Source organism: Periplaneta americana, chromosome 8 (genome assembly GCF_040183065.1).
Source record: "Periplaneta americana isolate PAMFEO1 chromosome 8, P.americana_PAMFEO1_priV1, whole genome shotgun sequence".
Lineage (NCBI taxonomy): Eukaryota > Metazoa > Arthropoda > Insecta > Blattodea > Blattidae > Periplaneta > Periplaneta americana.
In genome coordinates this window covers 4707111-4732529 of record NC_091124.1, presented here as the reverse complement: position 1 = coordinate 4732529, position 25419 = coordinate 4707111, and the positions used below count along the sequence as shown (strand labels likewise).

At 36.5% G+C, this 25419-nt stretch overlaps 1 protein-coding gene across 1 annotated transcript in view; it reads left to right on the top strand.

Moving 5' to 3' along the window:
• Nucleotides 1-25419, top strand: part of fw (CUB and Sushi multiple domains furrowed) — a 242425-nt gene that overhangs the window by 207982 nt on the left and 9024 nt on the right. The window contains exons 9-19 of the mRNA XM_069832281.1: nt 1178-1354; nt 2873-3052; nt 5238-5356; nt 7281-7515; nt 9415-9588; nt 11850-12029; nt 15344-15580; nt 16873-17052; nt 21172-21345; nt 23459-23638; nt 25005-25113. Coding sequence (XP_069688382.1) covers nt 1178-1354; nt 2873-3052; nt 5238-5356; nt 7281-7515; nt 9415-9588; nt 11850-12029; nt 15344-15580; nt 16873-17052; nt 21172-21345; nt 23459-23638; nt 25005-25113 — 1945 coding nt within the window. The remainder of the gene's footprint in view (nt 1-1177; nt 1355-2872; nt 3053-5237; nt 5357-7280; nt 7516-9414; nt 9589-11849; nt 12030-15343; nt 15581-16872; nt 17053-21171; nt 21346-23458; nt 23639-25004; nt 25114-25419) is intronic.

The following is a 25419-nucleotide window of genomic DNA, read 5'->3' as shown; positions in this document are numbered from 1 at the left end:
TCTTCTTCTTCTTCTTCTTCTTCTTCTTCTTATTATTATTATTATTATTATTATTATTATTATTATTATTATTATTATTATTAGGCCTATTCTTATTCTTTTTCTTCTTCTTCTTCTTCTTCTTCTTCTTATTATTATTATTATTATTATTATTATTATTATTATTATTATTATTAGGCCTATTCTTATTCTTTTTCTTCTTCTTCTTCTTCTTCTTCTTATTATTATTATTATTATTATTATTATTATTATTATTAGGCCTATTCTTATTCTTTTTCTTCTTCTTCTTCTTCTTCTTCTTCTTCTTCTTATTATTATTATTATTATTATTATTATTATTATTATTATTATTGTTGTTGTTGTTGTTGTTGTCGTTGTTGTTTTTGTTGTTACCTGTATTTTTATTGTAATGTGAACAAGTTAATTTTATCGGATCTAATGTAAGCACTTGCATGGAAACGAAGTCGAATTTCCGTTCAACAAAATCATTTCATTTTGTGTATCAGTGTCTGTCGAGCATAGACTTTACAGATCTATAAAATAAATTAAGACAGTTTTAGAAAAATTGGCAATACAATCAAAGATAGTGTTAGAAAGTAAAATTTAATATTGATTATTCAGGATGCTATTCAGATTCGGAGATTTACGGTGCTATTATTAACACGTTGAAAATTAAATTAGTGATAAGAAAAGAAAGCATGAAATTTTATGTATAAGGCAAGTGAGAATAGAGCTCTGAGTTCAGTTGCTTTTCTAAGAAGATCAAAGAACTTCATAGAAGTGAATTTCATAGAAAATTGGGGACAACATTGGAATATACTGCTAAACAACAGCCCCAGAATAAGTGGAAACTACTGGCATATCATCAGAAACGCAAGGTGTAGGAGGAGGTGCAAGAATTCGCCATAATTTCGGTACAGCCACCACTTTTCCTAAATTTAAAATCTAGAAGAATAAAAAGCAGTAATAATCGCAGTTTCAAAGTTCAGCTGCGGCGAGAAATTACCCACAATTACCTGCATCAGGGCAGGCTTGTCTCTCTCATGTGTTGTAAATGTACAACACGGGTATTCAGCTTACTTTGCTCCCAGAGGAAATCATTTCCCTTAAAATCTTCCACCTTCGAACCCGCGAATCTCACAAATACCGGAGATGTCACTGTCTGAATTGTGTGCAGCGCCCTCGTCGTGTGGCAGCCCTGACAAGCAGCTGAACACGACCATCACGGGCTCCAATTTCGACGTGAATGCTGTCATCAGCTACCACTGCCCCCAGGGCCACATGCTGATCGGCGATGCCAACCGCACCTGCACCGAGAACGGCTTCTGGTCCAGTCACGCGCCCACGTGCAAGTGTAAGCATACACCTACAATTATTATTTCTGTCATCCAGCTTGTTGGTTGAATTTAAGCCAGGAATTTTCAGTACAGTTGTGAAAAATTGTAATAAACATCGAAGTACGAGGTTCATACTTGAATTTATTTATATTTTACAAATTAATGCCACAATATTTCCTTAATACGTATTTCTATATTATTTTGTTATAGCGTAATCTAAATTCATGGTCGTTCTGCAATGTTCTTAATATAATGAAAGTAACGACTTGTTACGCAAGTTTATCCACTTATCACAAGTAAATAATGCTGAATATTCTCTAACAACTTATTGTCCATGTTGAATCTTTCGTACAATACTTTTAACACTTGAATATAAATAATTGATTAAATGGCGATCTTACTCGTGTTAATTGTGTAAGCATGTGCGGCTTACAGCTATTTCGGTGCTTCTTCACACCATCCTCAGAGCCTACTAGATCTCGCGTCATCTCGAACTTCGCTGCCTGTTGTGTGGGTGTGTTCATGTGATGAAGAGTTGTGTCAAATAGTGTGTGTGTTCTGAAATTGATCTGTGTGTTGAGAATTTGATTGGGGTGTGTTTTAGTGTGTCTGTATATTTCATATTGTTCTAGTGTGTTGAGTTTTTGGGTTGTATGTGTAGGATTTCCATGTCTGTATTTATGTTATTGTATGTGTGATTAGCATTAGTTATGTGTTCGGCATATGTAGATGTATTGTGTCCTCTGGTTATTGCTTTAATTGCAATAAATACAACCATACAGGCGTATACAAACTCACATGCGACAGTTTCTACATTGGACAGACAGGCAGATCATTCCAAACTTGATACAAAGAACACATTAAAGCAATAACCAGAGGACAAAATACATCTACATATGCCGAACACATAACTAATGCTAACCACACATACAATAACATAAATACAGACATGGAAATCCTACACATACAACCTAAAAACCAAAAACTCAACACACTAGAACAATATGAAATATACAAACACACTAAAACACACCCCGATCAAATTCTCAACACACAGATCAATTTCAGAACACACACACTATTTGACACAACTCTTCATCACACGAACGCACCCACACAACAGGCAGCGAAGTTGAGATAGCGCTAAGATCTAGTACGCACTGAGGATGGTGTTGAATAGCACCGAAACAGCTGTAAGCCGCACATGCTTACATAATTAACACGAGCAAGATCGCCATTTAATCAATTATTTAGGAATAAAGTTCATCTCGATATTTGTCTCCTTAGGACAAGTATATTTAGTAATTCAACCTTATTCTATTCGTGAGTTTCCATGCACTATATCGTATAAGAAATAAACAGTGAAATGTAAACTACACATTCCCTATTATTGTACATTATTTTGATATGAAACGATTAAAATTAGAACATTGTTACACATAATTACAGCTTTTGTAAGAAATGAACATTTTCTGTGAATAAATCAATTAAGCTATAGCTACAAATGAACTAATATTGTCATGGTGGTGTGGCAGACGTGGACTGTGGCACGCTGCCTGCCCTGGAGCATGGCTACGTGATCCTGGAGGACAAGAGGACCACGCACGGGGCCTCAGCGCAGTACATCTGCCACGAGAACTACACGCTGATCGGCCGGGAGAGACGCACTTGTGGAGACAGTGGGCAGTGGAGTGACGACCAACCACAGTGTCTGTGTAAGTGACGTAGCTATACATGATGATTATGATACTGAAGATAAAGCCGTCCATTTGAAGTGCGCAGGGGACAGGAAGGTAGAACTCCCATGCTATCTTCAACTCGGCACTATATATTATTAGTTTCCAGTTTTTAGCTGACGAAATAGAAAGTGTTCCTATCAGCGAAAGGAATGTGGGGGCTAATGTAAAGTTTCACAACGATACAGAACAACCGGTAATATAAATGTTTTATAAATTCTAACTTTTAGTTTCTTTGAAAGCAGACTGGATAACAAAAGCTTCTCAACCGAATAATAGCAGACATTGCTTAAATTTATTCTGCACTTAATTTCCTCCCGAGTATCATTTATATTTGTTACTGTTGCTCCAAGATATTTGAATTTTTCCATCTCTTCAAAGGATTAACTTCCAATTTTTATATTTCCATTTCGTACAATATTCTGGTCACGAGACATAATCATATACTTTTTCTTTTCGGGATTTACTTCCAAACCTATTTCTTTACTTGCTTCTAGTAAAATTCCCGTGTTTTCCCTAATCGTTTGTGGATTTTCTCCTAACATATTCACGTCATCCGCATAGACAAGCAGCTGATGTAACCCGTTCAATTCCAAACCCTCTCTGTTATCTTGGATTTTCCTAATGGCATACTCTAGAGCAAAGTTAAAAAGTAAAGGTGATAGTGCATCTCCTTGCTTTAGCCCGCAGTGAATTGGAAACGCATCAGATAGAAACTGGCCTACATATACAGATTCTGCTGTAAGTTTCACTGAGAAACATTTTAATTAGTAGAACAAGTTTCTTGGGAATACCAAAATTCAATGAGAATATCAATAGTCAATCGATTACGTCTAAAAACTCGGCCTCGGTAGCATACTCAGTATAGCACTGGTCTTCTATGCTCGAGTTTGCAGGTTCGATCCCAGCCTAGGTCAATGGCATTTAAGTGTGTAGATTTACTGGCATATAAAAGAACTCCTGCGGGACAAAATTCCGGCACACCGACGGTGCTGACATATTAACCTCAGCAGTTGCGAGCGTCGTTAAATAAATCATAATCTTTAATTGTGTCTCAAATCTCAATGATGATCCCCAATAATTTCATCGACATATGGAGTTAATCTTCTGAAAAGAATATTGAACAAAATTTTGTACGACATCAACAAAAGTGATATTTCTCGAATGTTGTTACTGTTATCGGTAGTCTTTTCTCTCTTCTTAAAGATATTATTTTTAGTAGGTTATTTTACGACGCTTTATCAACAGCTTAGGTTATTTAGCGTCTGAATGAGATGAAGGTGATAATGCCGGTGAAATGAGTCCGGGGTCCAACACTGAAAGTTACCCAGCATTTGCTCAGATTGGGTTGAGGGAAAACCCCGGAAAAAACCTCAATCAGGTAACTTGCCCCGACCGGGAATCGAACCCGGGCCACCTGGTTTCGCGGCCAGACGCGCTAACCGTTACTCCACAGGTGTGGACATATTATTATTATTATTATTATTATTATTATTATTATTATTATTATTATTGTTTAGTCAACTGTCCGAAGACAGGTCTGAACCTCACAAGTGATACCAAGAAGGCCCACTTATGAGGCAACTAGGCCAGGAGGTAATGGGGTAGGATGGCCAGTTCCTTTCCCCCTCCATTGCATACATCGCCGACTAGCTACATATTACACTAATCAGACTTCAGATGCATACAAACAATTGATCTTCCTCTGACACATATCGTCAAGTGAGATGTACTGCCTCATAATAGATGTACATATCAGCCAGAACCTCAATCAGAGGTTTATTATTATTATTATTATTATTATTATTATTATTATTATTGTTGTTGTTGTTGTTGTTATTGTTATTGTTATTATTAATATTGTTATAAAGACTGATAGTGATAAATGATACAGAAGAAATCAAATTCCATATAAGAAATCACGTGTAAACAAAAACAATTACTTTAAGTTTATACACCGTAATGTAAAAGAATTCAATTCTGATTCTTAACATGGAAAATTAACCCAATAAAAGCTTACTACAAGTCAATATAAAATATATTACTCTGAGTTTTCAAAGACTGTGTGGGCAAAAGGGATAACTTAGCAAATAGTCATATCTTGTGGCATGTACCAGTACTCCTGAACTGGAACACCTGAGTGCAGTTGTGTGTTGTGTTCCAGTTGACTGGTGCCCTGAACCTCCAGTCGTGCATGGTGGCACGGTGCAAACATCTGGACGGCGAGCAGGTTCCACAGCCACCTACACTTGTCAGAATGGCTTCATTATCTTTGGGCAGTCGGTAAGATCTCAACCTACTGACTTACTGGCTGTATGAATCAGACAGGGCTCACTGGTAAATAGTCCAGTACTAAACTTTGATGTGCTATTCCATTAGAAACACAATGATGCACTACAAAAGTGGCACAATGGATTATAATGTTAAAACTAAACGTGACTTGTTACAATTAAAAGTATAGGCATGCCAACTGGGATCTCATGATTGCATGATTACATGGAGATGTATTTTGTTTTGTCAAATATTATGTTTTAAATCTCTTCCTTGGTTCAATATTTGAGCCATATTTGCCCAATTTACATAAAGTGTACTCTCGATAATCTGCGACAATGAAGGGACAGAGGGCGTGATTAATACAAAATCACAATATAAAAATTTGTTAAAATAAAGCATTTTTATAGGTTAGACTTAAAGCTAAGAAGCAAAACACATTGTAGGACTATTTCAACATTTCATTCATTTATTAAATCTACATACTTAGACTTCAACAAACAAAATTTGATAACACAATCTCAAGGGAAAAAATGGAACTCTCTGCATCATAATCCACAGTTGATTCCCAATTTACCACGAAAATCGTCTGTAGCTGCATTTAGATTGGCGACAGGCCATGATTGTTTGGCCAAACATCTGCATAGAATTGGAATATATCAGTCCTCTAACTGCCCATTGTGCAACTCAAACCAAGAAATGGATTCGGAACACCTCAAAATCTGTGCTTCAGTGGCTGGCCATGATAATATCTTTGAAAAATATTGGAGTGCAAGAGGTCAAATGACTTTATTGTCAAATGCCTGGCATTAGGAAACAACAACATTTCAACTACCTGTATCCATGCAAACATCTTTACCGTACAGGGACAATAGATAATGAACTACAAAGTGAAAAACAACTTCAGAAAGAAAGACTATATTCCACTTACACTTTGTTTAATTATCAATAATTAAGCGTCTTCTAGTTTTCTAAGCGAAACATTTCTTCTTAACCAGTGCTTGCAAGTTTTGCAAAACCATTTTGCCAGTCAGCCAGCTGTCGTTTTGCCACTGTTGATCTTAATTTTCTTTTTATCAGTTATTTCACTTAAGCTGATAACTCGCTCCCAGATAATTTATAGTCAACTGTGTTTAAATTCTGTATTTCACTCTCAAAATACGAACATATCCTAACTGCAGCTTGTGTGTGTCCAAAGTTTTCTGACTAAGTATATGAGTTTTTTTTTCTTTCTCTCTGGTACGGAGGATGGACCCAAAGGCTTGCACTGAACCTGACACTTATTGTGTTTACCACTCCTATTCTATGAATGATTGTGTAGCCGAACGGCCATGCTCTTGTACAAGTACAGCATGCCACACCATGAACTGAACCAGGGCTATTGTATGAAAGATGATGATATGTGAATTAATGATGGAGAAACAAGCCCGAGGTCCAACGCGGAAAGTTACCCAGCAATTCTGCTTCAATTGGTTGAGGGAAAACTCCAAAAAAAAAAACTCAGCCAGGTAACTTGTTCCAACCAGGATTTGAACCCAGGCCCGCCCGTTTCACAGTTAGACGCGCTAACCGTTACTCCACAGCAGTGTGCCAAGTATATACGTTAGGTACAATTAAACTTATAAGAAAGTTGCAAGTCATTGTCAGTGATTCCCCTTAACATCTTGCGGACTATTACTAATTTTATTTTAGAAGAAGTGCTAAAAGACAAAATAAATCAAATTGATAGTCTTCAATTAGGAACACTTCTAATAAGGACCCTTTTGCACTTTGCGAGAAACTAGAGGCTATTGTGCCACCCTGATAAACATAAACTATTATAACAAATGCTGAGCTCCCATTAAGAGTGTGTGGCTTAGGCTACAGGTTTCCTTTGAGTAGTTCTACAAGCAAAGTGAGCTAAGTTACTCCTGATGTTCTGTTTTCGCCATTGCAGGTGCTGTCGTGTGGTCTGGGAGGCGAGTGGTCAGGCAAGGCCCCGACATGCAAGTTCGTGGACTGTGGGGCACCGCCCAACATCGACAACGGGCGCTACGAGCTGCTGAACGGCACCACCACGTACAGCAGTCTGGTGGAGTACTCGTGCAGGGAGGACTACTGGCTGGACGGCACCGAGCGCCAGACCTGCACGCGGGAGGGGAAGTGGTCCGCAGACACGCCATCCTGCGTCTGTGAGTGTCAAGAGCTGTCGATAGAATCTTTAGACTGGAGATAGAACAGATGTGTGACATGTGCGAAACGCTGAACCTTTGTCATTACCTAGAAAAAAGCAAATTAATATGGAATTGAAATGTGAACGCCTCAAGCCATTTAGAGTTTAATGCATTCATATTAGCACTACATATGCAGACACAAAGCATTATAAATAATTGATTAAATGGCGATCTTACTCGTGTTAATTGTGTAATGGTACACAGATTACTCAACATACCCATGAGCCAACAACACTACAATGAACAAGTGAACACAATCAAATGGGCCTACAAGAAAATGGTTACAACCAAAACATAATAGACAACATCATAAGGAAGACAAAACAAAAACTCAACAAATACACAAAACACAAACACAAGAACACAAGAAATACATCACACTGACATACGAAAACAAAAACACACACAAGATCGCATCCTCATTCAGAAAACAGAAATACAACATAGCATACAGAACAGAAAACACACTACAAAGACATCTCAACACACAAACAAATAAATACAACCACACAAGCGTATACAAACTCACATGCAATTATTGCGACAATTTCTACATTGGACAGACAGGCAGATCATTCCAAACACGCTACAAAGAACACATTAAAGCAATAACCAGAGGACACAATACATCTACATATGCCGAACACATAACTAATGCTAACCACACATACAATAACATAAATACAGAAATCCTGCACATACAACCCAAAAACCAAAAACTCAACACACTAGAACAATATGAAATATACAGACACACAAAAACACACCCTGATCAAATTCTCAACACACAGATCAATTTCAGAACACACACACTATTTGACTCCACATTTCAACACTTTTCAACAATCAAACGCACCCACATAACAGGCAGAGAAGTTCAAGATGACGCCGAGATCTAGTAGGCTCTGAGGATGGTGTGATGAAGCACCGAAACAGCTGTAAGCCGCACATGCTTACACAATTAACACGAGTAAGATCGCCATTTAATCAGTTATTTATATTCAAGTGTTAAAAGTAGTGTACGAAAGATTCAACATAAAAAAAAACATTATTTTCGGTAATAAATTGCAAAACCAAAACATAATTACACACACGTCAATAGTTTTAATTGGTTGCTTTTTCGAAATAAACGTTGGCAAAGTAACCAAAATGAAACAGCTGAACAGTAATATCAAACCCTATTATTCTGGAAATAAAATGGAATTTTTTAATTTTATCTTAAGCTTATTTTAACAAACTTCCAGTGTTTTCTAAAACCACCCTGTCTTTGATGGTGTGCTGCAAAGACATGACGAAGATGCACAGTCACTCTCTAATCTGCAGCAAGGATGTGGCAACACAGCATAGCAGAAATTGTAGTGCCCTGTCGACCTTTACGTTATGTTTGAACAGATGAGAACTGAGTAATGGCGGGCCCGGACGTAGAATTTTGCTTTTATTCGTCTTTATACATGAACGAAGGACTCTGTTACACGTAGTAATGTCAGTGGCGTATACTGGTTAAAGGGTTTGGGCTACCGCTGACCCTATTATTACACAAAATATATCTAACAATTACTTTAATTTTAATTACTATGGTAAAACTAATAATACAAAATTATTACATTATGTTATATTATAAACTTTTTCTTTTGTAATTTCCTTGGGCTACCACCGGTAGCCCGGGTAGTCCGCAAAATACGCCCCTGAGTAATGTAATATATGGAACAAAAGACTTTAGTTCCTCATCTGCTGAACGCCACATGGAGGGTTCCTTATGTTTAAAACTTGATGCTAGTGATAACACAAACAATGTTATTAACTGTGTGAGTCCAACTTGATGTTGCATGTAACATTTTGTTTGGTTGGCTGCTACAGTGATAACGTGTGTGGAGCCAGAGCTGCCATCTGGTAGCTACGTGGTGGGGTACGACTTCAACGTGCACTCCACCATCGAGTACCACTGCGAGGTGGGCCACATCCTGCGGGGCGAGGCCACGCACGAGTGCACCATGCAGGGCGAGTGGTCGGGAGAGACCCCCTCTTGCGAATGTGAGTAATGAATTCAAGAACTTACTTACTTACTTACTTACAAATGGCTTTTAAGGAACCCGAAGGTTCATTGCCGCCCTCACATAAGCCCGCCAGCGGTCTCTATCCTGTGCAAGATTAATCCAGTCTCTATTAATCATACCCCACCTCCCTCAAATCCATTTTAATATTATCCTCCCATCTACGTCTCGGCCTCCCTAAAGGTCTTTTTCTCTCCGGTCTCCCAACTAACACTCTATATGCATTTCTGGATTCGCCCATACGTGCTACATGCCCTGCCCATCTCAAACGTCTGGATTTAATGTTCCTAATTATGTCAGGTGAAGAATACAATGCGTGCAGTTCTGAGTTGTGTAACTTTCTCCATTCTCCTGTAACTTCATCCCGCTTAGCCCCAAATATTTTCTAAGCACCTTATTCTCAAACACCCTGAACCTATGTTTCTCTCTCAGAGTGAGAGTCCAAGTTTCACAACCATACAGAAGAACCGGTAATATAACTGTTTTATAAATTCTAACTTTCAGATTTTTGGACAGCAGACTGGATGATAAGAGCTTGTCAACCGAATAATAACACGCATTTCCCATATTTATTCTGCGTTTAATTTCCTCCCGAGTGTCATTTATATTTGTTACTGTTGCTCCAAGATATTTGAATTTTTCCACCTCTTCGAAGGATAAATCTCCAATTTTTATATTTCCATTTCGTACAATATTCTGGTCACGAGACATAATCATATACTTTGTCTTTTCGGGATTTACTTCCAAACCGATCGCTCTACTTGCTTCAAGTAAAATTTCCGTGTTTTCCCTAATCGTTTGTGTATTTTCTCCTAACATATTCACGTCATCCGCATAGACAAGAAGCTGATGTAACCCGTTCAATTCCAAACCCTGCCTGTTATCCTGAACTTTCCTAATGGCATATTCTAGAGCGAAGTTAAAAAGTAAAGGTGATGCCCAGTTAAATTAGGGTCAAATATTGATTTTTCTCGTAGCTGTATCTAGGAAATACGGCATCATTTAGTATAGTCTGCTCATAACTAGGAAGCTGATTTTAGCATGTTTTATTCCTTAGTTGCAAATCAGATGCTACCGTTATATAAATGCATTTCAAGTTATTTGTAGCCAAAGGTCAAGATTTTATAGCGCATATAAAGTGTCTTCCAATAAGTGTGTCCCATTTTTAACATATAACATCTGCTGTATTTATGAAGCTATAGCAATCATATTTTTCCCTTCGTTACAGTTGTTGGCAAATAGTCCTGGAATGTTACACCATTCCACAATGCATAGAAACCATTAAAATTTATTATTAAAAAAAGTCACCCATTTGTCATCTCATGGGATCGACAGAGATGCAGACGGCTGTCAAACACTGATCCCAGGCAGCTGATTTCTACGACACAAGGATACAAAAATTGATCCCATGGTATGACAAATGTCTCAATTCCGTGTGGGATATATTTGACAAATAGCGCAACAATTGCTGTATCTGTTTCAATAAATCTTTCCATGAAATTTTACTTTTTCTGTAAATGGGTCTAGAGGAAATCAGTTTCTGGACGGCCTCGTAACTGCGGTCGAGTGGCCAAAATTTGTACAAGCACTTGTTTTGACATTATTAACATGGTGGAAGAAAAAATTTCAACTTTTTTATCTGCCCCCAACAGATGTTTGCTTGTGAATGCAGTACTGTGTGGAAGTGGGTAATGACATGTTGAAATAGCTTTAATCACGATGATGTAAATTTGAAACGTCTTTATAAAACAACAGTCTAATAATGACATTTGAACATTTGGAGCATTGTTCTGTAATTCACCGCTTTGGTAACAGTGTTGAAATATGATCCTCTCATGTAGCAACAGAGAAATAAAGGTACTTCTTCACGAAGTATAGGCAGTAATAATGATAATAAAAAATAATGATTTCTAGTGTTAGAAATACGTCATTCACTGTTAAATATATACCGCGTATTCATTACAAAAGGTAACTAGGCTACATTTTAATTCCACACTTTTTTATACATTTCATCCAAATTACCTACATACGAAGTATATACATATTTGATACTTTTAATCCAATCATTGCTTGTTAGCTATGAACTACAAATACTAGTTCCTCACCTTTTCACTCAGAATTGGATCATATCCTTGTCCCTGAATTACGTCGCAGTTCGTTCTAAATTTATTTTAAGGCCTCCTTGAGTAAATACTAGTGAAATATTGCACTTTATCTCTAAATAAGCGCCATTCCCCTCAGATGTGGACTGTGGCAAGGTGACACAGCTGCTGTACGGCTCCGTCACGTACAGGAATGGCACCACGTACCTTGGCAGCGAGGTGACATACAACTGCGTGAAGAACTACCGCCTGGTGGGCGTGGCGACCAGGAAATGTCTGGAGAACCACCAGTGGAGCGACGAAACTCCTCGGTGCGAGGGTGAGTGTTTGACAATGTTCCTGTACAATGTGTACAAAAACTCATATTACTGCTTGTGTTTGTAATACGTTAAATATACAAAGTAATTTATAATTAATAAAATGACCATAATATGTACATGGAAGTTCTCATGAAGGACCGATGATAAAATTTGAATGCAATTTTATAATATGTATATGAACAGGTATTGTTAGCCAACCCTGAGGATGATCTAAAAATAGGCCGTATCACTACGTAAACTTCATGAAATACCAAATGGTTATATTTATTTTGATGTACCGAAGTACATATGATATTTCCATGCAGATATTTTGCGTCATCACTCTTTCATCATGTGATGACGCAGAATATCTGCATGGAAATATCATATGTACTTCGGTACATCAAAATAAATATGATATGCGTAATAAATCACTTTGTGATTTAAGACGGCGCCCATACCGTCGGATCCCGGCCAATCAGTCACTCATCTGAGTGCACCTCAACACATGTATGGACTTCGGTCCTGCGTTCATAGACATCTATGACGCAGTGCAGAGGGCGGCCACCAGAGGGAACCCAAGAGATGGAGCTTAATCTGAGACGATTCTAAACGGCGTCGGGATTGTATCCGGCGTGGCTTAGTGGATAAAGCATCAGCACGTAGAGCTGAAAACCCGGGTTCAAATCCCGGCGCCGGAGAGAATTTTTCTCCCTTCCATCACTCTTTCATCATATGATGACGCAGAATATCTGCATGGAAATATCATATGTACTTCGGTACATCAAAATAAATATGATATGCGTAATAAATCACTTTGTGATTTAAGACGGCGCCCATACCGTCGGATCCCGGCCAATCAGTCACTCATCTGAGTGCACCTCAACACATGTATGGACTTCGGTCCTGCGTTCATAGACATCTATGACGCAGTGCAGAGGGCGGCCACCAGAGGGAACCCAAGAGATGGAGCTTAATCTGAGACGATTCTAAACGGCGTCGGGATTGTATCCGGCGTGGCTTAGTGGATAAAGCATCAGCACGTAGAGCTGAAAACCCAGGTTCAAATCCCGGCGCCGGAGAGAATTTTTCTCCGTTCCATCACTCTTTCATCACCAAATGGTTATGACATGGAAATATTTCAAGACTCAGCTCCAAGTCAGATATTATTTGATAACAAATTCTTAGAACCAATGATGTTCTTATAACTGTCTTGGTTAAGTTACTTCCTCGCTTGTACAAATTATATTGATAAAATTAGTAATTAATAATTAATGAAATGTTCAGAATGTTGTATTTTCTCCAGTTGTTTTCTAACATGCCAGTAAACGTCTGTGATGTTACTAATAATTTCATCTGAAATTTGATGGCTTTGCAATTCAGTATGTGCTGCAGGTTTATAGCTGAATCCTTTTCTCTGCAGACAGCACATTTCACTTATTTATTCATAGTTTTCCGCCTTCTTCTTAGTCTCCGCATATGATCCACATATCTTAATGTTGTCTATCATCTGATATCTTCTTCTGCCCCGAACTTTTCTCCCATTCACCGTTCCTTCCAGTGCATCCTTCAGAAGACGGTTTCTTCTCAGCCAGTGACCCAACCAATTTCTTTTTCTCTTTCTGATCAGTTTCAGCATCATTCTTTCTTCACCTACTCTTTCCAACACAGCTTCGTTTTTTATTCTGTCTGTCCATTTCACACGCTCCAGTCTTCTCCATATCCACATTTCAGATGCTTCTATTTGCTTCTTTTCTCTTCGTCGTAATGTCCATGTTTCTGCCCCATACAATGCCACACTCCACACAAAGCACTTCACTAGTCTTTTCCAGAGGTCCGCAGAAGATACTCCTTTTTTTATTAAAAGCTTCCTTTGCCATTGCTATCCTCCTTTTGACTTGCTGGTACAGCTCATGTTACTTCTTCAGTGATGTATGAATTCCAATTCTGAAGAGACGCGCTGCCAAACAGTCATGTCCAGCTACTAGTCTGAAGACAGTCACTGCTCTTCTTCTTGGAAAATTAGGAATCAGATTTTTATTTATTTATTTATTTATTTATTTTAAATTTTTTTTAGGAATTTATTTATTTATTTAAATTTAAATATACAGAATAAAGAATATAATTACAAACAAGAGAAATAGAAATAAAATAATACAAGCAATATAAAAAGAAGATACAGTAGTATTAACAAAATTTGAGACCGAATGAGCAGCGCTCGTGCTCGGTCGCAGTTCAGATATGATATTAATAAGCCTATAAGAGAATATAAAATAAAATAAAGTAGGAAGTAAAATTAAAATTACAGTTACAGAAATTATATAATACAATATTAATATAAGAGAAATATAGAAAAAAAAATGAAATGAAATAGGAACTAAAATTTAAATTTCAGCGGCAATGGAATTATATAATATAATATTAACACTAGAGAAGAATAATATCGCACGTGAAAAGTAGGACTAATATATATTTCAAAATTATAGAATACAAATATAATATAGGTTGATTAATTCATACACATAGGCTATAAATTTATTTAATCAAATTGAAGATATTAACACGTTTCTAATTTTCTTGTTATATGTTAGTGGGTTACATGTTAGAAGTTCTGGGTGTAATTTAGCTAAAGCATTGTACAACCGAGGGCCGAAATTAATGCTATGCTTTAGACCAGCAGATGTGAGACATTTAGGTTCTACTAATGTTGAATTAATATTTCGTCTTGTGTCATAATTGTGTGTCTGTAATACAAACTTATTACGATTTTTATGATAAAATTTTAACAGCGTATACTTATAAATTTGTTCAATATTAAATACATTAAATTCAGAATAAGTTGGATAATCAAAACGTTTCTTCAAACAAATTTTAATTATTCGTTTTTGTTGTAAATTTAACGGACTAAGATTAATTTTTGTATTTCCACCGAAGTTTATTTTCCTTAGTAGGTTTTTTATTATGAGCGGTATTTAATATTGTCCGTTTATAATCATTTATGTTTGTTGCATTGTGGTTCAATTTTTTTGCCCAAAAAAAGTCTAAATTTTCATTTCTTTCCAATCCATAATGAGAAGGTATCCATTGTAAAGCAACTATTTTTGTCTGTTTTTGAAGAAACTTAATTCTGGTACATACTTCTCTCACTGTCTTGTCTCCTGGTGATAATGAAACAGTAGCCTGAATTGCAATTTTTGGCTACTTTGGTAAATGACTTTGTTCTGTAAATTAATTGTTGTAGGCCCGGTATTAATTCACCGCTGCAGTGTGTAATGTTCTCCTAGTGTAATCCGCTTTAAGATGTAGCTAATGTCTGCATGTCGCAATGTTGCAGAGATCCGGTGCCCAGAGCCAGTGTTGGCAGAGCACAGCATCCTGTCTGTAACGGGCAACGACCGGGTGTATGGTCGCACATTGATTCGAACCGCGGACTCCGGCACATCACTGACCACCTACAAGATCGGGTCGCTGGTCAAGTACCGCTGTGAACGAGGCTACAAGGTGGTGGGGGAGCCCCTCAGCACCTGTGAGGAGAACGGCCAGTGGAGTGGGGATGTGCCTCGCTGTGTCTGTGAGTAGTGCAGCATTTCTCTCTGCAGAGAAGGTTAGCTAAAGTATGAAACTTATGAACACGATCAACCTGATGGGAGGTCTGCCTACCTCCCTCCCATCTTCCCTTCTCCAGCTCTATCCCCTCTCTCTGTGCCAGTATTTTGTAACAATGTTTCCTACTATCTAGAAGTACTTCGGCTGCCAGTAAAATTATTCACTGATTAACTGGCCAAGGAAGCTTTTAATAGAAAAAGAAGCATCTGCGGACCTCTGGAGAAAGAACAAAGGAAGAGACTAGTGAAGTGCTTTGTGTGGAGTGTAGCATTGTATGGAGCATTACGACGAAGTGAATAGAGGCATTTGAAATGTGGATATGGAGAAGAATGGAGCATGTGAAATGGACAGACAGAATAAGAAATGAAGCTGTGTTGGAAAGAGTGGGTGAAGAAAGAATGATGCTGAAACTGATCAGAAAGAGAAAAGGAATTGGTTGGATCACTGGCTGAGAAGAAACTGCCTACTGAAGGATACACTGGAAGGAATGGTGAACTGGAGAAGAGTTTGGAGCAGAAGATATCAGATTATAGACGATGTTAAAATGTTATGTTTTATTTAACGATGCTCGCAACTGCAGAGGTTATATCAGCGTCGCTGGATGTGCCGGAATTTTGTCCCGCAGGAGTTCTTTTACATGCCAGTAAATCTACTGACATGAGCCTGTCGCATTTAAGCACACTTAAATGCCATCGACCTGGCCTGGGATCGAACCCGCAACCTTGGGTATAGAAGGCCAGTGCTATACCAACTTGCCAACCAGGTCAAGTATTATAGACGACATTAAGATATATGGATCATATGCGGAGACAAAGGGGAAGACAGAAAATAGGAAAGACTGGAGAATAATGGATTTGCAGTGAAAGACCTGCCCTTGGGCAGAAAACTATGAGTAAATGAACTTTACAACTTCTTTACTGTGTTAACTTTTTAGGAAATTACCTGGATGACTAGTTTCGAAATATTATCCTTCATTGTCCAAAGCCTAGTGAAGGACCCGCACTATCTTCTGGTTTCCTGTTCTGGTGGGATGCAAATTATAACATTGAAGAACACCTGAACTCAATATTTCACAGGCACATGTGTCAGTGTTCCATGCGTTAATATTTTTAAAGTAGGCTATACTTTGTAATAATCTATTAATATATTAAAGCTCAAAGCATTGCCTTGAGCTCCTACTAACACTGATTTAGTTCAACATATTATAACAGTTCATAACAGTTCTTGAAGTGATCTTACCTTGTGTGTTTCTGGCAGATGTGGACTGTGCGGAGCCTGACAGCCTGGCCCACGGCAAGTACACACTGGCATCCAATGCCACTTACTACGGGGCGGCTGTGCTGTACGAGTGTGATGCCAACTTCGAACTGGACGGGCATGGACGGAGACTCTGTCTCGAGAACGGCACCTGGTCCTCTGACACGCCTCAGTGCAGAGGTGAGTGATGACAAGTGATTGCTTTACAATCCAGACAGTTAGTGTTGATCACAGCCTCTCATTTTGTTTCGGAATATGTATGATAAGAACTTTCTTGTGTTAAATTTTAACGTACCTTGTTAACATGTTTCGAGCTATTTTCGGTCATCTTCGGAACTGGTCGTTGTTGGTCTTGGCGCCTCTTGTTTCCTGTGTGGGTGCGTTCGTAGTGTAGAGTCAAAGAGTGTGTGTGTTTTGAAGTTGAGTTGTGCGTTGAGAATATCGTTGGGGTGTGTTTTCGTGTATCTGTATATTTCTTATTGTTCTAGTGTGTTGAGTTTCTGGCTTTTTGGTTGGATGTGCAGTATTTCCATGTCTGTGTTGATATCTCTGTAGGTGTGGTTGGCATTTGTGATGTGGTCTGCATATGTGGAGGTGTTTTGTAATTTTGTTATGGCTGTGATGTGTTCTTTGTAACGTGTTTGAAATGATCTGCCTGTCTGTCCTATGTAGAAGTTGTTGCAGGTGTTACATTTGAGTTTGTATATGCCTGTGTGGTTGTATTTGTTTGTTTGTGTTGAGATATTTTTGTAGAGTGTTATTTGTTCTGTATGCGATGTTGTAATTTAATTTCTTGAATGAGGTTGCAATTTTATGCGTGTTTTTGTTTTCGTATGTTAGTGTGATGTATTTTTTGTGTTCTTGTGTTTGTGTTGTATTCTTCTGTTTTTTGTGGTTTTGTTGTGTCTTACGTATTATGTTGTCTATTATGTTGGGGTTGTATCCGTTTTCTTGTGCTATGTATTTGATTGTGTTTAGCTCTTCGTTGTAATCCTGTTGGTTCATTGGTATGTTGAGTAGTCTGTGTACCATTGTTCGGAATGCAGCTTGTTTGTGTTGTGTGGGGTGGTTGGATGTGTTGTGTATGTGTGTCGTTGTTGTTGTGGGTTTTCTGTAGACTTTGAATGTGTGTTTGTTGTCTACTTTTGTTATTGTGATGTCTAGAAAATTTATGGATTTTTTGTTTTCAATTTCTAATGTGTAGTGTAGCTTGGGTGTATTTTGTTTATGTGTTGATGCAGGTTTTGGATCTGTCTTTTGTTTCCTTTGTATAGTATTAGTATGTCATCTACGTATCTGTGCCAGTATATGATGTTGTCTGCGTGTTTGTTGTTGTCTTTGTTCAGTATGTATGTCTGTTCTATGCGGTGTAAGAATATTTCATTTAGTGTGCTGGAAATGGGTGATCCCATGGGTAGGCCTTCGGTTTGTGTGTAATATTTGTTATTGTATGTGAAGTATTTTGTTTTGTGATTATGTCTGTGGTGTGGATGATTTCTTTGATTTGTTCTTGTGGTGTATTGTTGTTTTTGAGCATTTGTGTCAGTATATGTACATAACTGCAGATCTTTGTGCTTAGTCTCCATTTTCGCTGGTTTGTATATATTAGAGTCCTTCGGATGTGGTTTCCAGAGCATTAATTAGGGATCCTATTTTACAATCAATCAGTCAATCAAAAAACATTATGGAGCATGTCGACTCTATGTCGATTTCACAAAATGTTTCAACTCTGTTCTGTCTTTTGCTAGTTCCTTCCAGTTGGTAATTTCCATTTCCATGCATTCCTTCTGAATTTCATTCTTCCATCTACTTCGAGGTCTTCCCAGTGGCCTTGTGTTCATATATATTTGTTTTGCGCTGTTGGAGTCATCCATACGTATAACACGTTCTGCCCAATTTAATCTTCTGGTCTGTATTGCAGTGAATATCATTATTATGTCAAATTTTCCACTTCTTTTCAAGTGGGTCAAAAATTGGACCAAAAACTTTCCTCAACACTTTGTTTTCAAAAACCATTAATTTGTGTTTTTCCTTTTTAGTTAAGCTCCATGTTTCCAATCCATATTATAGTACAGGTTGGATTAATGTTTTGTACAAAATGATTTTTAAATTTCTGGTTAGAAAACATAATAATTTGTGAACAACATGAAAAGTTTTGTTTGCATTATGTAGTCTGTTAAGTATTTCATTTTTCTGTCATTTGAATTGTCTATCAAAACACCAAGACATTTGAACTCGTTGACTGTTTCAAAAGTATAATTTTTTTTATTTTAAGGCTAATGGGGATCCTTTTTTTTTTTTTTTTAGTGATTAGCATATATTTTGTTTTACTCTCGTTAATATTTAATCCAATGTTTGGTGCTTTTTCCATTAATTTAATAAATAGCTGTCATATTTCAAGCTCATTCCTTCCTATTAATAATAAATCATCAGCATATGCAAAAATTTTATGTTGTCCACCCAGGTTTATTCCAGCTGGTATTAAGTGTACTGTTGAATTATCTTTTGTAATACTATATTAGATAAGATTGGCGAGAGAGCGTCACTTTGTTTCAAGGCCGTTTGATTTGCGAATTATTTTGATATAATTCCATTTATTACTACTCGTACTTTGCTTACCAAATTTTCTATACATATCTTGCATAATCTGATTAATTTCAAATCCTATTTTACGATGAACATAAATCTTAACAGAACAATGGAGGATAAATTATTAATGAGTTTAAGAAATGTCTTCAATTCAAGTGACCAGACAAGAATTTTTAAGAAAACTTCACTATCTGATGAAAAGAAAGTCATAAATCCAGCTACCTCCGATCACCACCAACAGCACAAGGCTCAGGGAACTTACCTTCTCCAAAATTTATTGTATTTATTCACGCACATACTTATGAGATTTTCTATAAATATATCTTTTGGACACTTGAAATTAAAATGTCCTTAAAAGATTAAAATTTCTCTTGAAAAGTACTAATTTCGAATAGCCTAAGTTTGTGGCAAAAATAAACACTTCGCATATACACAACATTTCACATTATTTCGAGAGCTTAATCATACAATACATTTTGATCTACAAGGACTTGAAAAATAACATTTTTGCAATCTGTGGTTTGGGAAAACTAGATGTCTGAACTAATTACTATTCCTGTGACCATATTTTTAGGTTCCACATTCTGAATTTCTGTACGGTACTTAATTCTGGATTTTCTAGCATGTCATCTTCATTTTTTAGAAAATCTTAATGTTTCTTCTTTCATTTTATGATTACTGGTACCGGTATGTTGTTGTTGTTTTCTAATGCCAGGCGTTTGACAATAAAGTCATTTGACCTCTTGTACTCCAATATTTTTCAAAGATATTATCATGGCCAGCCACTGACGCACAGATTTTGAGGTGTTCTGAATCCATTTCTTGATTTCAGTTGCACAATGGGCAGTTAGGGGACTGATATATTCCAATTCTATGTAGATGCTTGGCCAAACAGTCATGGCCTGTTGTCACTCTAAATGCAGCTACAGACGATTTTCGTGGTAAATCGGGAATCAACTGTGGATTATGATGCAGAGAGTTCCATTTTTTTCCTTGGGATTGTGTTATCAAATTTTGTTTGTTGAAGTCTAAGTATGTAGATTTAATAAATCTTTTCACAGAGTAATACGTAGATTTAGTAACAGGCCTGTAAGTAGCAGTGCTCCCCTTCTTTGCTAAAGCATCCGCATTCTCGTTTCCCAGGATTCCACAATGGGATGGTATCCATTGGAATACAATTCTTTTATTGAGTGATATTAATTGAGAGAGCATTTTAGTTATTTCTGCTATTTGAGATGAAGGTGTGTGTCTAGAGACTATTGATAGAATAGCTGCTTTGGAGTGTGACAATATAACTGCATTCTTAAATTTATTGATGTGGCATAGAAGATTCCTGAGACTTTCACTTATTGCAATGATTTCTCCGTCAAAACTTGTTGTTCCATATCCAAGAGATCTATAAAGGGAGAAGAGACAGCACGTAACACCTGCACCGGCACCTTGTTCTCTGGAGATCAAGGATCCGTCGGTGTATAAATGAAGCCAGTTTTGTGGAGGGTACCTAATATTAATTGTCTCTAAAGATAATTGTTTCATTATTTCAGTGTTTAATTCTGATGGTACTGGTATGTACTGGCATCTTTCGGAAGCATTATATGTTGATATCACCATTTTGCTTAGATGTTACATAGTTCTCAGCTTCTTCTCGTAACTTTGAAATCTTATTCTTGTTGTACTTCTGCTGATATTTGGGTGGTTGTGGTGTTTCAGAGATCCTGTGTGGCCAGCCTGATACACTGGGCTCCATGACGGTGCAGGTGATGACCCGCAGCATTGGGGGCATAGCTCATTATGCCTGTCCTAGGGGGCAGTACATGGTGGGCAACTCCACCAGGATATGCCTCAAGAAGGGCTCCTGGAGTGGGGCGCTGCCAGTCTGCAAGTGTGAGTACACAGTTGGAACTTTCCATTGCCACGTCTGTAATATTTGGCACTTTCCTATTGAAACACGCAAGGGTTCCAGGATTGGAAGGTTACGCCTCATTCTTGTAGCCATGAACGGATAAATCAAAATGTCTTGTTCGGTTATTAAAAGGAAGTACCTATAGGTCCTGTGATGCGAAGAAGTCTCTGTACAGCTTGTAGATAACAAATCACTGTAGTCTTCAAATAATAATCTTATTAGCCCATCCTAGAACCAGTAACCCAATAAAATAAAATAAACATTTACAACATATACCAAAAAAATAGATTTCCAAAATGAATCTTAAATTATAAACCAATTGGATATTGTTACAGGTCCAAATGCTGTCTCATATGAAAATGGATAGATCAAATGAAAATCTCTTGAAACTGGTGCATAGTAAATAGTCTAAACTTCGACGAAGAAGAAGAAGAAGTTTTCCCTTTGACAAGAGTTGCAACTACCTGCTATCATTAGAAAATATATAGGCATGTGGACGAGACAGTCTGAACATAATAATAATAATAATAATAATAATAATAATAATAATATATCTCTTTCTATTATAGAATTTTCTACAGTGTTGTAGTTTTTCCCCAACGTAGGAAAGTGTAATACATAAATATCATGTTGTTCATTTAATTTTTTTCCTCCATTGTTCCCTATCTAATGCCCTTTCAGTTGCATATTTCTTCTTACTCCGTCCATCCAGTTTTCATTAGGTCTTCCTTTCCTATTTCTTCCTTCTGCTTCCCATTGCATGATTTCCTTTAGTATTCTTCCATCATTTTAATATGTCCATACCATTGTAATCTTTTTTTTTTTTTTCATTTATGACTTCTATTATATGATAATACTAATAATAATAGTAATAATAATAATGATGGTGATAATAGGCTAATAATAATAATAATAATAATAATAATAGTAATAATAATAATGTTTATTAACTGTTAGTGGACGTATATACAAGCTTCTGATTGAAAAAATTTCAACATTGCATAAAAATTAAAAATTAAAAATTAAGAGTTTAAAATTGTACAAAATAATTGAGAATAACGATTACAACAAACTATTGTATTCTGCATATTAATGTTATTATATCAAAACCTTATTGCATTTTTTATAGTTAGTATCTAATGCTAGTTTCCAAATTAGTACAGTTTTAATGTTAATTAGTTAAATTCACTTCTTGTACCGTTATGTATTGTAATGTGGATCTGAATGGTTACCTGATGTCAGACAGATGTCTCCCTTTCTTTGTGAGAAATTATTATTATTTATATTGAAATTATATAAGCAATAAATTCGAAATAACACAATTGAAATTGAAATTACAGTAAACTATATAAGTTATAAAAAAATTGGGAATAAGGAAGATTATAATAAATTATACATAGGTTGAAATTACACGAAAAAAATTAGAATAACAGAGATTACATTGAACTAAACATTCACTGAAATTACTCGTATACAAAATAACTGATGATGATGATGATAACTTTTATTGCCTGTAGATCTGGAGTACATGCTTGCAGCAATGTCAGTGGTGAAACTAATCGTACAAATCGATTATTCTTACTCAGATTTAAATTACAAGTTAATCAGAGGCAGTAGACGTGACAGAAACGAAACCCATAACACAGATATAAAAAGAAATGCATAATAAATAATGAATCATAAATGTTACAATTCTGGCAGAAGAAAAAATATATTTTGACAGGTTGGGAAGACTCACTATATTAGGCAAAGACTGTAGAATTTAGAGAAGAAATAAGAAAGTAACGTTTTTTACACACCAATTTATTCCTGCTGACGAGCCAGAAAGCTAGAGCTGTGACTAGTCGTTCTGGAGGAAGACGAGAACATCCTGACTGAAGTCTGTTTCCTGCTGACTAACAAAGAAATGTTATCTTGCCTGGACGCAAAGCATGAGGCCAAATACAGAGATGATTCATAGAGCAAACCCAGTCACTAGCAAGCATCCTCAAACCTAACACTGATCTTCACTTCAGTTTGTATCATTGCTTCCATTCCTATCTATTTAACAACATTTGCTAAGAATTCGAACCTCATGTTTGTAATGTTAATCAGATGTGGACTGCAAGCACCCAGGCACCATTGAGAACGGGCGTGTGATCGTGATGAACCAGACCACCACGTACAACAGCGCCGTGGAGTACCACTGCGTGCCACACTACGAGCGCATCGGGCCGTACCTGCGCAAGTGCATGGAGGACGGCACCTGGTCCGGGGAGGAGCCACGCTGCGAGAGTGAGTGCATTACCAAATAAGGAGCTAAGACAACAGTAGTGAATGTTATGGTCACAATTCTAAAATTACTGCTGTGACAAATGGAGTGCCTCAAGGATCTGTTCTTGGGCCATTATTGTTTTTAATTTTTGTAAATGATTTACCAGTAATATAGGCCTACGTGCAGAATCTTTATTATTTGCTGACGACACTAGTGTCTTAGTTATCCACAAAAATATTGAAAACCTCAATATATAAAAAGATGATTGCTTTGAATGAAGCAAAATATTGCAATGTGTTAATAGTCTTGAATGAAGAAAAAACTAATAACATTGTATTTTCAATTACACAAGTAAATAATGAAGCTGTTACATTCTTGGGTACAGCCATACACTCTGAACTTAATTGGGAACAAGATATCCTGTGTAATTAAGAGGAAAGAGTCTAAAATGGCTTTTTGCTGCGAAATTTAATCACTATTTTGTCTAATTGTTATGTTAAATCAGTTTATTTAGCACTATTTGAATACAGTTAGATATGAAATTTGCTTGTTGGGGAATTCTCGCAAAATCAATGTTTTTCTGAAACAGCAAAAAACTAGCAGAATGTCAAATTGTAGATCAATTTTTAAGGACTTTAATGTAATAGCTGCTATAAATTTGAATATTTATGAACTACTTCTATGTAGTAAGAAGCATTATCATGAAAATATATTAATAAGTCAAACTCACGATCATTTGACAAGAAATAGTAGTAATACTATATTGTGGTGCCATTCTGTAGGTTGTCTAAAAAAAGAATAATTTTAATGTAATTGGTACCAATTTAATCAATTGAATCCCTTCAGAGGTTGTGATATTATCAATAATGGTCTTTAAAAATAGTATTCATAGATTTCATAGTAATAATACATTTTATTAAGTTGACGAGACAAATTTTAATGAGAGAGGAGTTTATTTTAATGTTTTAATGTTATTTAACACCAGTATTTATTATATATTAACATATTTAAATGTATATTGTATATATTTGACTGTGCCTGTTGTATATTTTAATGGCCAAATTGATTTATTGAAACTGCTCTGTCCAAAATCTCTAGAACTTTTATGTTCGATAAAAGTAATTTAGTAAATGCATCAAAAATATTTTTATTCAACTCGTTTGTCAGTTTCCCTAGGAAACACTAAAATATGGTGCTCAAAACTATCACTATCGCACCCTATATTTATTATTTACTTTAAAATATGGAAAGATAGAAAAGAAATAAGTACCAGTATTCAGTCTTTTTAGTCACTTCACTAATATAATTGTTTTGTGTAGACAACTTTTATGTGAGGAACTATGAATGATTCTGCAGAACCTCGTCATAACATATGTGATGTTGCAGTGACGACAGGGGAAGCCAGTGAGCCTCAGAACCTGGGCATGTCGATCGGCATTGGAGCGGGCGTGATCTTGTTCCTGCTCATCGTCGTGGGTCTCATCTACCTGAGACTGTAAGTGAAGTCCCTGTAGCTGTCCTCATACATTAGTCATCTCTTTTATCAGTTTATTTCTAGTTTTATGGTAGCCAGTGATGTAGTAAAAATATAGTATCAGAGTGTTTCTTCGTAAATGGTTCGATTATTGTTATTATTATTATTATTATTATTATTATTATTATTATTATTATTATTATTATTATTATTATTATTATTATTATTATTATTATTAGAGAATGGAGAAAGTTACACAACGCAGAGCTGCACGCATTGTATACTTCACTTGACATAATTAGGAACATAAAATCCAGACGTTTGAGA